This window comes from Mirounga angustirostris, unplaced genomic scaffold, assembly GCF_029215605.1.
Source record: "Mirounga angustirostris isolate CCGP_5_RB_7025 unplaced genomic scaffold, mMirAng1.0.hap1 SCAF_14, whole genome shotgun sequence".
Classification (NCBI taxonomy): Eukaryota; Metazoa; Chordata; class Mammalia; order Carnivora; family Phocidae; genus Mirounga; species Mirounga angustirostris.
The window spans coordinates 73,826,160-73,843,884 of NW_026991722.1; the positions used below are offsets into that span (position 1 = coordinate 73,826,160).

The window sequence follows — 17,725 nt, forward strand, 5'->3', positions numbered from 1 at the left end:
TCCATATCAGCTGTTCCACGGCCCCGAATGGGACCCCAGTCGGGACATTTCGCACAAAGATTTCACAACACAAGATTTGGTGAATGAAAGGGAGCAGGCAGGATGCTATGCAGCAGAGAGAATCAGAATGACCCCAGGGTATTAAAAAGGAGGATGGCCTTTGTGCTAGCATGAATAAAATCCAAGAGAATGGAAGAGGGTGCAATGTTGGGAATGGGGGAAGAATGCGGGGAAGAGAGATGAAGATTAGCAAAAGCAGCTCATGTTACGGGTGCTTATTGTAAACCTGGCTTGCTTAATCCTTCAGCAACCCAGTGGGGTGGGTGTGATTTTTTTTTTTTTTAAGATTTTATTTATTTGAGAGAGAGAGCACAAGCAGGGGGGGAAAGCAAGCTCCCCGTTGAGCAGGGAGCCTGCTGTGGGACTCGATCCCAGGACCCTGGGATCATGACCTGAGCTGAAGGCAGACGCTTAAGTGACTGAGCCACCCAGGCGTCCCAGGGTGGGTGTGATTTTTATCCACGTTTTCTAGATGAGGACTTTCGGGCCCAGAAAGGTTGTCACTCGCCCAAGGCAGTCAGGACCCAGATGGTGAGGAGTTTGGATTTTATTCTAAATGCAACAGGAAGCCACTGGAAGTTTGAGCAGGGGAAGGACACAACGTGTCATACGTGTCTTTAATAAGGTCACTCCAGCTCTGTGAAGAATTGATAGCAAGAAGTGGAACTTGGAGAATATGGTGTGCCCTCCAGGCGGTGGCAGTGGGGGTGGGGTATGGACCTGTGATTATTCTGGAGGGATCGCTGACAGGCTTCACCGACAGATTAAAGGTGGGATGTGAAGGGACGGAAGAACCCGGGGGGACGTCTAAAGAATCCGCTTGAGCAATTGGGAGGCTGGCAACGCCAGGTAGCGAGATGCAGAACATTCGGGGATGAACAGACTCCGGGCAGGGGCAATTGAAAGTTAAAGAAATGGTGGTTAGAAGCAGAGAGACTTGAGGGCGCCTGGGTGGCTCAGTTGGTTAAGCGACTGCCTTCGGCTCAGGTCATGATCCTGGAGTCCCGGGATCGAGTCCCGCATCGGGCTCCCTGCTCGGCAGGGAGTCTGCTTCTCCCTCTCCCACTCCCCGTTTGTGTTCCCTCTCTCACTGTGTCTTTCTCTGTCAAATAAATAAATAAATAAAATCTTAAAAAAAAAAAAAAAAAGCAGAGAGACTTGAGGAAGAGAAACTGGTGCTTAGAGAGAAGTGAGTCAATTGGAAAAGGAGAAAATGGCGAGGCAGAAGAGATAAGGAGAAAAAGCCCCAGCGGGGAGAGGGGGAGGTGTCGGCCTCCTGTGGAGCCTGCTCTTCTTCCCTGAGGGTTCTGCCCCTTTGCCCAGCGAACTCTGCTTATCCCTCGGGCTCCTGGCTCAGGCACCACCTACCACGGGGACGTTCCCAGCGCCTCCCAGGACCGGTTCCTGGCACGCCTTCGTGACCTCATGGCACCCCGTGCTGACCCCCATCATTCAGTATCAAGACAGATTTTGTGGCACTGCGGTGTTCCCTGAGCAGAGTTCGAATTTGGCTTGTAGCACATGCTTCTTGATCAAAGACCGGAGGAAAGAAGGTGTAGTTGGGCAACCCCCAGGCAGGTGTGGGAGAAGAGGCACGGAACGCGAGCAGCTTACGCATATCCCGGTGGAGGTCATTCGGTGGCACTGATGGGTGGGCTGGGGACTCGGGATGCCAGACAGGTGAGGGGGCAGGTGGGAAGGACTGCTACCTCCTGCTCATGCAGGCCCCACTCCCCCCACAAGTCTGTAATGGAACCCAGCCAGCGCTGCTTGGTCTCGTCCCCCAGGAAAGAAAATCAGTCAGACTAGATCAGGAGATTAGATTGTTTGCTGCACCATACCCATTAAAGGCAGGAAAGTCGACTCTTATCTTAGAAAGCTCTTCCCTCTTTAAACAATAAGGGTTTTCTAGCTAATGATTCTGTGAAACAGAAAATCTGATCAATAAGAACTCCCCAGTCCTCAGATTTCTTACTAACTATGACTTTGTAGCTTTTGACAAAGCCTTCAGGAGGCTTTAAATGACCAACACCAAAGGCACATACGCACTTCTGTAAACGGTACTAAGAAGCACATTTACTATTAACAAATGAAACCCATATGGTGTCTGGGACTTGCTTCAGAACAATGGGGGCGGGGGTGAGGTACATACGAAATAAAACTGGCCCCGAGTTGGTAGTTGTTAACGTGGATGATGAGTAAGTGGGGGCTCCTTGTACTATCCCCTCTACTTCTGTGTATACTGGAGATTTTCTGAAATAAAAAGGTAAAAGGCACACTTACTGAAATTTAGGACAAGTGCAATCACACCATCCTACACAAGGCTAAATTCAGATCTTGACATATAAAAAAGAAGGTAAACTGTGTCCTAGAGAATAACCATATTCACATCTAAGATGAAAGGCTTTTAAATGCCAGTAAGAGATTGTTCTTATATCTACAACCTAAGTTACTAGAGTTGATGTTTTATATTAAACATGGAATCCCAGGGGTCAACCTTTTAACACTGGTCAACATCTATGCCAGCTTGACCTCTCCACCTGCTAGTTGCCCCTTCCCCTCTCCTGAATTCTTCTCACAGGTCCCTACACCCCACCTCTCTGACGCAGACGTGAGGAAGGGGCAGCTGGGCTGCTGGGATGGTATGGGCTGAGGGCTCTTTCAGCAGGTTACCTGTGCACCTGCCATGCGCCCGTTCCATGCTGGGCATGGCAGTGACCATCAGCACCAGATCCTTGTCCTGACGGGCCTCGGTACCTGGCGGGGAAGACAGATGACAATGACAAACACGACAGTCGTCCTGAGCAAACACAGGGTGCCCTGAGGCCTGACTCCATGCGTGTGTGTGCATCTCTGCATTGGGGGTGGGGTGGGGGGACATGAGGGCTGGTTTCTGAAGAACTGAGGTCCAAAGATTGGGACTGGAAGAAAGAATGGGAGCGAGCCGGGAGATGGCGAGAGGCTTGGGCAGAGGAAAGAGGACTTGGAAAAGCCCTAAGAGTGACATGGCACATAAAACACGGTTCGTTCAGAGAACAGGAAAGAGCAAAAATGAGGTTGGGAAGGCAAGCAGGGGCCAGATGGGCAACAGAGGGCGGCGGGGGGTTGACGGGGGAGAAATAGATCCTAGGACTTGGCCCTCATCTGGAAGGCCCTGGACGGACTGAGCACAAGAGTGACATGGCTGGACCTGGGCTTTTCCAAGCTCCCAGTGACTGTGACAGACACCACAAGACAGAGTGAGGGGGACACTGTTATGTGAACTGGTTGAGAAATAATGGCGACTTAGATTTGAAGACAGCACTGGTGATGGAGAGAAGTGAATCACGTATTTGGAAGAGATCTGGAAGACGAACTTGACCAGAGTTGGTGTTGGGAGAGGTGGCGGAGGGGAGGAGGACTGGTCAAGGATAATCCTCGCATTACGTTGGGTGGAGACGCCATTTACAACGTAAAACAAAACAAAAACAAAAACGACACTTTAGCCTTTTCTGATCCACATGGCCTTGATACTTTGGAAAGTACTTTGATTTCTTTCTCTAGGAAATGGGAATAGCCACACTGCCAGATTGAGAACTATCCAGGGGCGTCCATGTCCCTGAGGAGCCCGAAGCCTGATGTGGAGGGACAGTCTCCAGCGCCCTGGTCTTGCTCCCTCTGCTCTATCTCCCCCCTCCCAGTCTATCCAAACTCAACCCTCTTCTCTGAATTATGTCCCGAGCATCTTTTAAGATTCCATACATAACATGGAGCTGGGTTCGAAAACTTCAGAAGAGCAAAGCAGACATCTGTTGCTCAGTGGAAATCAAGCTTCTTCAGCCCAGAGGAGTCCGTGAATCACTTGCTTCTTTCTAGGGCCTCCTGTTTTTAGGACCCAAAATCTTGCTTTGTGTCATGGAGACTTTGTTTGGGGGAGGCATCGGGTTTGATCAGACAAGAGCCTGTCTATCAACCCACGGCATTTCAGTCCGAGATCTGGATCTGGGCAGTTGTTTGGTGAAACAAGCCAGCAGGGGCCAGGCTGCCTGCAGGAGGTAGCATGACTCAGCTCACTGTGTCCCCTCTCAAGCACCAGGAGCTGAGGTGGGGGAGATGGGGGGTGGTGGGTGCAGGAATAATGTATGGAAAAGAGAGAAGCTTCTAAATTGAACAGAAATCATCAAAATCTTCTCAGATCAACAAAGGGCATCTTGGCTGGTCAACTTGCCTGCCTTTTCCTACGGTTTTGGGTCCCCGGTTGGCAGGGAGACCCTGGCCTCCTGGGGCCATCACCTCGACTTAGAACACTTTCAGCACTGGGGTCAGTGTTAGCCATACTGACGAGAACCTACACTTTCTAAGTACAGTGTCTCATGGGTTACCGAGCCCACTGACAGGAGGATTTTATGTGAACCTCACAACCACCCTGTTCAAGTGTGCAGGGCAGGTGCGATCTGCCCGGGTTCCAGATGAGGACATGGCAGTTTGTACAAGCACCACGGAACTCTGTCCACCTGGGAAAGGCCTGGAGCACCAGGCCCTGGTGAATTCACAGTGAGAATCGGTGATTTGGGGCTTTTGACATGGGTCCTTCCATCAGCCTCTCTTCAAGACCCCCTACTCACCTGGGGCCTCTCTCCCCCAAGCCTTCACCCCAGGCTGAACCTACCGCCCAAGGTTGGAATGAGTAAGCCAGTCTGAGCATCACTTTGTTCCGATCTCCCAGTATCATCATTTCCACAGTCCAACAGGATAGCATTTAAGACCACACATCACAGGCTTTTCAAAAAAATACAGCTTTTTATTGTCTCGGATGCAAATATAGTTTTAAAACTGCATTGTAGTGTTGAATACAGCTGGTGGAAACGTGCTTCTCGACAGCAGAGCATGAAGGGTGGTGTTCTGGGTGGTGCAGGCCTGAGGGAGCCTCCGAGTAACAAGGCTCTTCTCGGGTTTTGCTGTTCGGACCACGAGGGGAAACTGCCTCCTAACGGAGCCCTGACGCAATCACCAAAGCTCACAACAGAAAAAACGAACCATTTATACGATGAACTGGAAGCTGGCAAAGGAAAAGAACGCCGTGGTAGCTCAGCCGTGATGTTACAAAATAAGTAGATGAACGAGGTTCCCTTTCGCGGGCCGTCTGAGAAGATTCGGGTAGAGAAACGGCAGGGCGTTGTCGGGGAGAGGCTGTGTTCAAGCTCCCTTGTGAGAAACACAGCCTAGGAATTGTGTGTCCCTGGGCTGAGCCCTTCATACCCTTCAACTGCAGGACAAACTCTACGGAAATGTATCCGTTTCTCCCAAGCCCTCCACGATCTCAAGCCTGGGGAGGAGCACACCTCTGTTTAGAAACCCAGAAGAGAATTCTTCAAATTAGTGACGCCCAGGGTTGACTGTGAAACCAAAAGTTTGACTGGGAGATGGAGGTGAATTCTGCTACATATTTGGGAAGGAATTTCACAAAAATAAAATTCCATTAAGTAAACAAACACAGGCGGGCTTGTGCAAGCACGTGCACATGCGTGCGCGTGCACACACACACACACACACACAGAATCAAAGCCAACACTTAACACGAAAAGTTCCCTTTTCTTTCTCAAAGGCTGATTTTCGCAAATCCCAACAAGGAGACAGCCCCCTGCGTGATGAGCCAGGAAAGCCAAGTCCTCAGAAGGAAAACAAAACGGGGCAGTTGCTGGAGGTACACAGTAGGTCCTAAGGCTTCTCCCTGCTCTCGCCGTCCCTCCGATCCCAGAGGGTCAAGGCCAAGGAGACTACTGAAAGTTACAAACAGGTGTTGAGCTTCCAAGCTCTTCCACCCTCCAACCCCCTCCTCCCCTTGTGCATGTGCAGACATGGTGAAAATCCTCAACATACACCGTATCAGGACTCGGCCGCGGCTGCCATGTTGCTCACACCAGGGCATCCCAGCTCTCTCCTCCAGTGAGCCCATGACTGAGGGAACACTTGGCAAAGCCAAGTTCCCACGAGCGGTGGGTGGGTTTCGTCACTGGCGAAGTGCGTAACAGGAAGCAGGCCATCTCTAGGGAAAGGCAACTTTCCACCAGAGAGAGAGGAGCGAGCGGACCAGCTTATCCACGGCGTGGGGGGTCCTGGGCATGGGGCAGGGAGCACTGAGGACAGCCCGGCGCCACGCCGTGTGCTTCAGCTAGACCGTGCCAGCTTGTAATCCTGCCAACAATGCACCTGCTCCTCGTTCCTCTCGTTCTCAGGTCCCTTGCCACCACACCCCTTCACCTGGGTAGAGACAAAGGGGGTTGATACCACCCTGGGGGGCCATGCTTGCTCAGTCTAAGTTTATATTTCTATCGGCCAGAGCAGGAAAACCTCCTGGCCCGTCAGGTCACAAGGGCAGGAAGCGGATGAAGCTGGGTGCCCAAGGACACATGGGCGACAACTGACCACCCCTCCTCCTGCAGAGGCTCCAGGAACAGGGTGGCGCTGGGGGTTCCCTGCCCCCCAGTCCTTCCTCCTGACAAGGGCTAGTGACGTCCGCTAGCACCTCATTAACTCTAACTTCTGATGCTGGGACGGCTGCTCTCGTGTGAGAAACTCTGGCTGGACAGCAGCGGGGGTGCTCGGGCTGGAGCCCCCCTGGGGGTGACTGCAGGTGTAACCCGCCTGAGATGGGAGGGGCGGGCCCGCCAACTTTTAGAAAGCCCCTTGGTGGCACCTGCCCTGTCCCTGCGTTTCCCACTCATCGTGAAAGAGCAGGCACAGTGTGAAGAGGGCTGATGGCACAGAAAGATTTCACAGAAATGCTTTTCAAAGATTTATGTGTCAGGCTTTTTTTTTTTTTCCTTTTCAGATTGATTTTTTTATTCTCCAAAGTGTCAGCATTTTAAAGCTTCTTTTATGGGAGCAGAGGCAGGAGCAGGGGTGAAAATGAGTGTAAACAAAGCACAGCCCTGTGGGCAGCATACCCTGCAGCCCTCTGGCAGGGTGGTCTCGCTGCCCCTGCGCCCCCACTGGGCCCCTCTGTCTGGCCAGATTCATCGGGCAAGATTCCAAAATAAGAAATTATTCTGGGACAAGAAATAGTCATGTCTGTGGTAAGAGATACAGCTTTGTGGCCCAACAGCCGTGGTAATTGTGAGCACCAAGAGAAATGGATTTAAGTAAATGTCTCAAAACAAAAACATGCATCTAGTTAACAGTCTGCTAGGACAGACACACACACACACACACACACAACCCTTCAAAGTCTCATGTGACCCAACAGCCTTAAATATTTAACAAAACAGAATCATGAACATTAATTCAGCAAAAGGAAGAGGAGAGGTAGGCCGAAGAAGCAAGAGGCCAATTTTATATCCCACAGAGTTAAAAAAAAAAAAAAAGAAAGAAAAAGACTCCCAGCACCGGGTGGGGAGAAGGCTGCTCATTTAGGAGAAGTCTTGGTGGGCCAAGCATTACGGCCATTCACGCGGTTTACAAAGGCACAGGAACTGGGGAAGGGACGGAGCTCATGACCCTCCACAAGCCCTCGTAGCTGGGGATGTCTCGTGTTTCTCCTTTTGACCCTAGTGAGTTCTTACCATGGTGGTCTTCCCCTTCTGAAGGGCAAATTCCGGTGTTTATCCTGGGGTGAAGGATGAGCTCTCTTACCACTTCCCAGTGGACATTAAGGATCAGCCCAGCCTTGTCTTGTGCTTGCCCCTCAGGGGAGTGATCTGGGAGGCTTGTAAACACGTTTTCTGGAGAGGCTGAGGGACGCCGCCAAGCTGCTCTTGTGCGGGGCTGAAGCACAGACAAGGGAGTAGGTGATGGTCGGTGACCTGCAGCGGAGATGGTGGCACGGCCGGCGGCAGGGAGACGTCACCCCTGCCATCCTCCATCAACGGAGGCCGAGGCAGGGCTGGCTGCCCCCTGAGCACCTTCAGCAGGCCTCCAGGAACCCACGGGAGCCTCCAAATGGGTCCAAGCTGCAGGAGGTTGCCCTCAGCAGCCCCCACTCAGAGCCTACCCAGCATTCCCGGCCTTGCCTAGCACTGCCCAGGCTCCATCTCTGGCAGGGAGGACAGAGATTGACTGGAAAGTCCACTGAGCCTCTGAACTTCACAGCAGGACGTTAAAAGCACATTCTTTCAACGAGGAGGTACCCTTGGCTGGGCTTCCTGAGCGTTAGAGAGAGCACCCGCCCTTCCATCTGCAGCTCCTCTTGCACATACAAGAGGATGGGCCCGGACACCCCGAATGCAATTCCACCTTCAGAAGCAGGCCGCTGCCCCCAGATATCCCTCCGCCTGGATCAAATATGAGTGTAACTCTTCACTGTATGATCTGGGAGATGCCCGGAGACTGAGGCTGGCTGCCTCAGAGGGCTGCCCGTCAACATTCAATCTCTTCCTCCAAACACAACACAGGACAGACTTTGGGTGTGGTGACATCTTTGGTCCGAGAACTGTTATGGTTTGGGGCTCCTGGCTGAACCATCCAGACAAGGCGACAGACCCATGGCAGCACCGTGGAGTCTGGCCTCTCAAATGCTGCGCTCTCAGGGCTGCGAGCATGCACCCTAGGCTGCGGCTTGGAGGAAGGTGCAGAACAAGGGCCATGCAGTGAGGTGGCGCCCAGTGAGGCCCCGCCTGAGTCCCCGCCATGGTTCTCAAGCCACCGACGACGGAGCGAGGCCGCCCGCGGCGCCACCCGAGGGGTCTCCGAGCCAGAGCAGCAGCTTCGCTTTGCTTGTGCGAACCTTCTCGCGCCGCGAGCATACACACCCACCGCTTCCGCACGCGGGTTCCGGGGTTCCCTGGCGGCCTGTGCGGTGGGAGCAGCTGTCCAAACCTACTTACGAGGTCAGAGTGTGAGGGAGGAAGGGAGGTGCCTTCCACCTGCCCCACGGGCGAGTCAGAGCGGCGCCATCCGAGTGCCCAGGGGTGACAGGAGCGAGCATCCAGAAGTCTGAGGACAGAACTGAAGAGGAACCCTTATGCCTCCCAGCTCCCAGGCGCAGGCCGTGCCCCTTTGTCCCCTCTACTCCCTGCTCAGGCACCAGGGGCCCGGCAGACCACCAGCAGGACGGGACTTTGTCTGGGTTGCCTGAGGGCAGGGGAGGTCACGACTGAGGTCAGTGAGTAAGAGTTCACAGCAAGGGGTTCCCAAAGACGGGCTACTGCTTTCGGCAGGCCCAGAACCTGCTTCAGCCCTGAGCGCAGTGTTGAGTGGCCCAGTGGGCCGGCGGAGCTGGAGGGGGCCCTGAGCTCTGCGTCAGGAGAGGCATGGGCCGCAGCCCCTCTCTGCGGGCAGGGAAGAGCCTCCGTGGCATCTTGCGCGGCCACGCGCCCGCCAGGCGCTGCTACGAGTCTCCCGGTCTCCTGCCGATGGCAGTGACGGCCTGTGCCGCCTGCTCCGGCAGCTGGGACGGGTCTGTCAGGACGGACGTGGTGGTGCTCAGCTGCCGGAGGCTGTGCAGCGCCGCTGGAAGGAAGGGGCGGGTTAGCCCAGGGACATGGGCCACGCGGCGCTTCGGGTGGCACCGCGGGCGGCACATGCGCTCGTGCGCACAAACCGTGCGCTAATTCTCATGTCCCCGAAGGAGCAGAGGCCCTGAGCGCCACCGAGGGACAGACGCCAGCAAAGCCCCTCTGCCCCTAGGACAACTGCAAATCCTGTCTCCTCTCCTGCAGACAAGCAGGGAACCCCCAGCTCCTCCTGTCTGTCCACCTCTATAACCTCAGTATAAGGGCACAGCCCTGTTAGTTCTAAGAATTAAATCAGAAAACATCTGAAAGCACAGGGCCTGGTGAACAGTAGGTGCTCAATAAACGCAAGGTGGACCTGAGCACACGGACGTGCGGGGATGACAGGAAGCAAAGGACAGGCGCTAGGGGCCATGCCCCTGTCCGGCAGCCGGCATCTCTGGCCGGGGCCCCCTGCTGACGCAGCTGCTCGTGGGGGCGCCTGGATCTGCCGTGGCACCGTCTGCAAAGGCCCTCCTGTCCCCGGGACTATCCTCAAGGGTGTGGCGAGCCCCCGTGATGCCGCGGCCCCTGCGTAGCCCCCGACTCACTTGGCCTGAGGACGGGCAGGGAGCAGTGCTGGTCCAGCCAGGACAGCGCCGTCCGGTGCAGCTCTTCCAGGCTGCTGGTGGACACCATCCCCTTGAAGGACTCAAACAGCGGCTTGATAATGATACTGAACTGCACGGCACGTGGGTTAAAGAAAAGATAAGCAAGGAGGAGGCCGGCGGACACGTAACCGGGGGTGAGGAGAATAAAGTCCAGCTACGGGCTTGCCCGTGACCAACTCCCCCTGGGACGACAAGTAACCATGTACGGTTGATGAGGGAGTGTGATCTAGATAAGATGCACCCTCACATTCCCCTGAAATCTTTCCATCTGACTCTAACTGAGAAACAGGTTAATGAGCACTGAGCAGGCCGGAGGCAAGGACACAGACGTTTCCTCGGTGTGGAACAGGTCCGAGCACCCTGACATGAAAGCCAGCGGTCTGTGGATACAAGAAGAAGCGGTCTGTGGTCTGCAAGAAGAGCAGAGGCACACAGCAGACCGCAAAGCAGAAGCTGTCTAGAGATGGAGGAGGTCTGTCTTTTGTGATAAACACACGCGCCGGCTCTTAGTCACATTCTGTGTGGGTCTCCCAAACCATCCTAGGCAAGCAAATATGCAAAAGCATGAGGTCCATTTTCTCCCTGATCTGAGCCACGGTTGTACCCATGGCCCCCCGAGCTGAGGCTGATGATGAAGAATGTGCCATTTTACCAAAGAGGTCCTGGCTCAGCCCAGCTGCCACCTCCATCAATGATAAGGGCCAGAGCCAGGCTGAGTAAGCCGGGCAAAGCAGAGGCAACAGAGCTGGCGTCTGGTCTGTCATCTGTCTCTTCAAAACCAGACATTAGAGTGCCAACAGATAAAATCCTCTGCTCCTAAACGGCTGTCTCTTGTCTGTCAGCAAGAAGGTGAAGACACATGGCCAACTTACCATGTGTGTAGATTGTCTGAGGCAGAGAGGTGGCCGAAAGGGGACTGACAAGGCAGGGGCTGTCCCCCAGAGGGGCCCTGCTGACAGCTGGAAGGCTGAGCGCAGGTGGGCCTTGGCCCCAGAGGCGGAGCCCAGCACGCAGATGTACGTGCCTCATAACAGCATCAAAGACCACGTGGCCCAAACGCAGACAACAACCTGCAGGGACCTGGTTTCAAATCCCAACTCTGCCACTTAGTGATTTATGAGCCCCGGTTCCCCATCTATCTCACGGGGCAGTACTCACCCCTCCCCGGAGATGGCCACCAGGATGTGTCGGATTAGATCCTACCTCCTTCCTACAGCATTGCCTCGGCAGGTGGCTCTGGCACCTTGCGATAAAGCATCTTTATTTCCCAAGCACGGAGAGCGCAAAGCTGATCGTTCTGCCTCCCCAGGAAGTCCCAAGCCTGGATGGTCACCAACAACAGCCCCCCTTCCCACCACGGGCCAGGCCAGGCCCCTGGACCGAGGCAGAAACCAGCACTGCCTGCTGGATGAACTCAACAGCAACCATTTGTTGGGGGTGGGAGAAGCAAAGAAAACCCAAAGATACAATCCAGAACTTCCAATTCTGTAGGGTCCGGCTCTTCACATACTCATCAAACATGTCCCTCATGTGATCGAATTGGTGCCGGGTGACGGGCACTCCCGTGGCAGGAAGCAGTTGCTGGCAGGAGCTGCAACGACAGGAAGAATCAGAGGAAGCTCAGAGCGGCCGGCGATGAAGCTGGACCCTGGGGCGCCAAGTGGGCAGGGCCAGCCGCCGCTGGTCACCGCAGGCCCAAGAGGAGAGGCCTCAGGAGGAGGAGGATGACAAAAGCCCAAAGGACCCTCCTGCCTCTGGGACATGCACTTGGGAGGATGAGGCACCAGCCCCGGGCCCCACCCCCCAGGCTCACATGATGGTGGCGTTGAGCTCCTCGATCTCCTCCCGCAGCCGCCGGGCTTCCTCCTGCATCTGGCCCCGCTCCTGCTGCAGCTTGGTGATGTACTCCACGGTCTTCTGCAGCGTGATGGCGTGGCTGGTCTGGGAGAGGGGCGGCAGGGTCAAACCACGGCAGCCACGGCAACCCTGCCTGGCTAGCTGGCGCCGAGGCCAACGCAGGGGCTCCCCACCCACCCGACACCACTCACCAGCTTGGAATTATTAGAGATCAAACTGTTGAGGGTGTCAAAGCCCATCTTGATGTTGAAGCGCCTTTTCTGCTCAGCTGAAATATGCTTCATCTGCCGGTTCTGTTGGGGAATCGAGCGGTCGCTGTGACACAGGGTGGACCAGAGGGCCACCACCCCTCCCTCCCAACCTGCGGCTCAGGGGCTAGAGAGTAAGTGGAAGGAGGGGCAACAGGAGCCGTGAGGGGGCAGGACAGGGGTACTAGAAAACCCTGCCTGCTGAATGGAGGCCCTCGGCAGGGGCTGTGACCACTGCTGATCAGCCTTTCCCAGTCACCCTCGGCCCACTCCTCCGCTGACCCAGTTCTTCCAGCCGCCACCTCCCTCGTGCTACAGGGTTCAGGCTGGTTCTGGGGCTCAGGGCCGGCTAGTAGGTGGGGGGATGGGAGGAGCCGGCCTTATCTCCAGATTAAGTAGCAAACGTCCAGGTTCCTGATGCTACCCTAGCCTGCTGGAGCACCAGGCGGGTCTGTGCTGCTCCTTTCCTGTGTGTCCTTAGTAAGGGACACAGCTGCCCCATCGGTCCCTTGATATTCTCCTCCTTGCCCTCCCCCCATCCCTCCAAGGAAATCAAGACCCAAGAGAGACCTGTGATACCTTTAAAGCAGCCACATTTTTGGGGTCTGCAGATTTCCCTGAGCAGTTGTTCTGGGGAGACTGGGGGCTGGGGCTCTGCTCTGAAGCACATGGAGAGGCCTGCCCTGAGTTTGGGCAATCTCGACCTGAGGAGAACAGAGACTCCTCTTAGGACATGGCTGGCTGCAGCAGCTGAAACAGTGCTCACCCAGGAAGAGAAGCCCCACAAGTCCCAAACCCTGGAGACCCATCCGGAACCTCCCACAGCAACCCCAGAGCAAACACTGGAGAAATCCTTGCCAACATCCCAAGGAGGGCTCTGTTAGGTGTGGACACGGCCTGATGAAGGCTGGCTGGACGTGGGGTAGGAACACGGCCTGAGCTTGGCCAGCCACAGGTCTTGGGGACACGGAGAGTTTTGACAGGAGGCCTGACTGCTAACCCAGCTTACTAACAAGCCACCTGGGGGCCACCTGTGGTTTCCGCAGCCTCTGTGAGGCTCTAGTTCTTACCCTGTGTGTCAAGTACACGTATCTGTTTATTTTTGTTCTTTCAACTCTACATATACATTTTCCTGTATTTTCAATCTCGCCCGCTCCCACGCCAGCCATGCCCTGGTCACTGGCATCTCTCAGGAGGCCCCCGGAACCCCTGGGGCTGCCCCACCTGCCTGCCTGGAGAGCCTCAGTGCATGCTTTCTGTGGCGCTGCCCACCGCCCCGCCCTGCTGCTCAGTTTCCCCAGGCAGCTCCGACACCCAGTGCTCGGCGCCTCAGCGGACAGGGAAACACTAGGCTACCTGAGCCCGAACTTACACCACCGTAGGGGCCTGACTTGTAACTAGTCTTCATCCTTAGCTTTCCAGACTGGAGGCCCTTATTCGTCCAGGCTCCTTGGACAAGTCCCTCTACTGTCTGATCTCTGTAGGCAGAGACCTTTCCTCCTCGGGTCTTCCTGACTGCTCAGGGAAGACAACCGTTCATCATAGAGCTCCAGGAGCAACCATGCCCAGGTTTTACTTGAGATAAGGCACCTTTGGTCTCCCTCCCCGATGAGGCATCTGAAAGGAGGAAGCCTGGGTTCTGGTTCTACCCCCACCGCCAGGGGCACACACAACCTTGGGCAAATCCTTTATCCCTGGCTTCATGGCTCTTCACTGGGCAAAATCAGTTCTCCCCCAACAGTCCTGCCAATGCAAGGCCCACGGTGTGGAAATGGGCTCAACAATGTGAGGTGCTTGAAAACTAAGGGATGACCACAGTGATGTGGAGACAAGCCTGGGTGGTTTCCGTTTTCTGGAAAGCGTTGACAGCCTCAATCCCTTGTCTGGATCAGAACTGGCAACTCAGAGCCAGGCCTTTCTGAAGGAGGTCAGAGTGGTGTTCCCCGAGTGCATTAGTTGCCTGCCCCGCACACGCTTGCCACTTTCCTGCTACTGTGGATGATCCGGCCCTACACTGAGCACGTCCCAGCGTGGGCCACTAGGCTTCTAAGACCTCACTGCACATCCCATAAGTCCAGCCCCAATCCCGGGGAACCCCACGGGCAGTCTCCCTGACCCAGGTGTGGGCATGCTCATTTCACTCACGAAGTCCCAACCATTCGGACTGGAGCGCACACTCACTGGAACCCGTGGCAGGGACCTGCTCGCCCTTCACCAGGGAGTCTTGCACAGCGCTTGGAGAGAAGAGCCGAGAGACAGGGGCCGGCTGGCTGCTCGTGGTGCGGCCAAGGTCTGTCACCAGGATGCCACTGTGGAACTCCGTGACTCCAGGAGCCTGAGGTGACACAGGAGACAGAGATCACCCCCGACCACAGTCATGTCAGGTGAGGACCACCAAGAGCAGGGCCATGCTGGGGTGATAAGGACACGAGGGTCTGCCTAGGGCACCCTCACCCGGGCAATGGCAGCAGGCGTGAGGACCACACCGGACTGCGACACGGTAGAAGCCAACATCCCTTCTCTCTTCAGAGGGCCTGATGTCATGATCACTGCTTGTGGTTGTCCTGAAAAGGCAGCTGCCAGAACAAGAAGGTGAGGGTGAGGCCCGGAGTCATGGGGGTCTGCTTCTGACACTACTGTTGCTGAGCCCAGGCACTGTGGGGCTCCCCAGGAGCAGCGCAGACCCCTCTCCTACTGCTCAGACATCGCCTTCCTCACCGCAGGGCACGGAGAGACAAAATCACCGGGGTACCTGACATTTGTTTTGCAACTTCTTGAAGGGGACAGATTATAGACCCAGGAAAGAGATCACCTGAACCATGCTTTTTCAAACTGGGTTGAGACTAACTTGAAAAGAAGACCACAGAGTAGACAACAGACTAGATCACACACATGTGGTAGATCGGAACCCTTTTGTTTCACGAGTGTGGGTGTGTCGCAAGTTTGCAAGCCTTGGGGACAGGGAAATATCCCTCGGGAAGGGGAGCTCAGACTCTGGCTTCCCTCCACCTGACTCACCTGGGGCAATGCAAGCATTCTTCAATACCACGGACACAGACTCTGGTTTGGGAGCAGGCACTATTTTGGGGGGCTGCTTGGGCCTCCCCCCAGTCAAAGAGACAGGTTTCGGGTGCACAAAAGTTAAACAGGGTTGGGGAGGTCCGGCAGTTGGCGGCCGGGTGACTGGAGGCAGCGCCAGGCCACAGGGGGACACTGAGGGCGTGGGATGGTGGGTTGTGATGACAAGGCCCTGGCTCTGGCTGAAGGTGGTGGCAGACGCGTCATGGGTGAGGGTGGCAGAGGCCGTGTGTGTGATGACGGAGGGCGACTTGCTGGCTCCAGCAAACTTCGGCGGTAGGAAGGTAGGTGGAGCCGAGGGGCTCAAGGCAGGGGCAGGGGGTGGTGGGGCTAGAGGCAGGGCAGGGGAAGCAGGTGCTGGGGCAGGGCTGGGAGACAGCAAGGGCATGGTGAACACAGGGAGGAAAGGCTGAGGGACATTCAGTGGTGGTGCAGGAGGACCGAAGTCTGTGGGCTGGATAAAGGGGTCTCCAGGCCGGGGAGCCCGTTCACAGCCCTGCCTATCCGTGGGGTCCAGGGTGGTGGCTGCAGGAGCTGCTATGAGGCCATCAGGGAGGCTCACGGTGGGGAGAGCGGTGGATGACAGGATGCTCTCCTAAGAAAGGAAGGACAAATGCTGGATCACACAACTTGCTGTCACTTCCTGGTACGACACACCAAAGTCCAACAACGTACGCTGGCCGCCTGAGCAGAACCTTCAGACAGAGGGACGAGGCGATGGCTCCCGCCCCCACTCCCGCTAATCTGGGGGGAATGGAGCTGTGTCTCTCCAGGCGTCCGCAGGGGTCCTGTTTCCACTAGGGACTAAATGGCAACACAGAGCTCAGACAAAGTGACTGTCTGCACACAGTTGGCTCTAGGCCTGGGAAGATCTCGTCTCTAGAGTCCAGCAGGGGTCCCCCCAAAGTCCCGGCCATCTTCCATTACACAGCACAGGCAGCCTGAAGCACAGCTGCTCAGAGGGCTTCCTCAGGACAGTTGCACGTATCAACTTCCAGGGGTCACCTCTTCCTAAAAGGGAAACACTCTAAGGAATCAGTTGCCAAGACCTCAGTCTCTATAGAAGAAATTCTTCCCAGAGCCAGATGGAAGATGGGGCCAGGTTTCTGGTGTCTGACTAGATATGGGTACCAGCCTGAGAGCCCCTAAGGGCAAAGAGCCGGGCCTCACCCAGCTCTGCAGCCCCAGCAGCTGAAAACCAACTTGTGCTAATTGTTACGTAAAAAGTAAAAGAAATACATGGAACTTTTTTTTAGTGATCCGTGTTTTCCTTTGCTGATCCTCTCTCAACTGGTTAGAACAGAGCTCGCCGCACACAGGTTACACGGAGCCTCAGGCAGGAGCACGGGCTTACCGACAGCTCCCACCTCTTGGAGATCTATGGCTCCTTTCAAGGAGGGCTAGAATAACGTCTTTATGCATTGTATGTGTGTTCAGCACTAGATCTAGCAAGCCCTAGCACTTTGCTTATGACTGCACAGTTATTCATTGGCCTAGCCCTGGCCACCTCTCCCCAGCTCCCTCTACCTGAGCAGGTGGACTGTTGGGATCTGGTGCAGGTGCTGAGACAGCAGCAGGCAGCATGGAACCAAAAATGGAGCGGCTGGAAGAGAAGAGGTCTGAAAGACAACATCGGGCGCTTCTGAGCAAGGTGTGCCCATCATATCCTTGAATTAAGATCCAAATAAATCGGGCACTGAACCCCATCTTACCCAGAAGAATGCCATGGCCAGAGAGCGTTCCCCCCTGAAGTAACTCTGCAGAAAGAGGCCCTCTGATTGGAACCGCTCATGCTGGCAACTAGTGTGGGGTCTGAAATACTCCCAGGCCTGGCGTTTGGCGGCTCTTACGAGCCCAGTTCTAACTGCAGGACACTGCGGGGAGGTGGCTGTGTTGCCAGCGCCCTCTGCTGCCTACAGGGAGAACTGCTTACGGTCCTGGGCAAACCTGAGGCTCTGAGACTGCAGGAGTGAGAGAACCCTGTGGCAGAGAAGCTTCCCAGATCTTGCAACTACTACCAGAAAAAAAAAAAAAAAGGTAGTTCTGGAAAAATTCTAAGTCCTCCCCCTTGCCCATTCTAACTCTAATGAAGGGAAGCACCAGTGTGCTTTAACCTGGGCAAAGGGAGATAGATCCAGGCAGCCATGCTCGCTCCCTGCCCCATGTCCTCACCCTGGAAGGGTTCAAAAGTGTCCATGAAGTCCAGGTTGGGCTGCAGAGGAATCAGCCCCGGCTGGATCATGTCTGCATTTCCCAGATGTGCTGTAAGAATCAGAAAGGAGACAGAGGAATCATTCTGTCTTCTCAAACAATGTTGCAGAAACACATAAAAGACCTGGAATGGATTCTCCTGGTCCTGTTCACATTCTAGATTCTTCCAAGGAGAAGTGCAGGCGGCTGGCTG

At 55.2% G+C, this 17,725-nt stretch overlaps 1 protein-coding gene across 4 annotated transcripts in view; it reads right to left on the reverse strand.

The window, feature by feature from the left end:
• Positions 1-4,816: 4,816 nt before the first annotated feature.
• Positions 4,817-17,725, reverse strand: part of MLXIP (MLX interacting protein) — a 59,971-nt gene continuing 47,062 nt past the window's right edge. For 2 of the 4 annotated variants that reach the window (XM_045887726.3, XM_045887724.3), the window contains exons 7-17: positions 17,494-17,583; positions 16,849-16,940; positions 15,262-15,916; positions 14,698-14,819; positions 14,389-14,578; positions 12,823-12,947; positions 12,187-12,288; positions 11,952-12,079; positions 11,606-11,729; positions 10,079-10,208; positions 4,817-9,486 (exon numbers count right to left, since the gene is read on the reverse strand). In XM_045887726.3, coding sequence (XP_045743682.2) covers positions 9,365-9,486; positions 10,079-10,208; positions 11,606-11,729; positions 11,952-12,079; positions 12,187-12,288; positions 12,823-12,947; positions 14,389-14,578; positions 14,698-14,819; positions 15,262-15,916; positions 16,849-16,940; positions 17,494-17,583 — 1,880 coding nt within the window. In that variant the 3' untranslated portion in view covers positions 4,817-9,364. The remainder of the gene's footprint in view (positions 9,487-10,078; positions 10,209-11,605; positions 11,730-11,951; positions 12,080-12,186; positions 12,289-12,822; positions 12,948-14,388; positions 14,579-14,697; positions 14,820-15,261; positions 15,917-16,848; positions 16,941-17,493; positions 17,584-17,725) is intronic. The other 2 variants (XM_045887723.3, XM_045887725.3) reach the window with 1 other exon arrangement.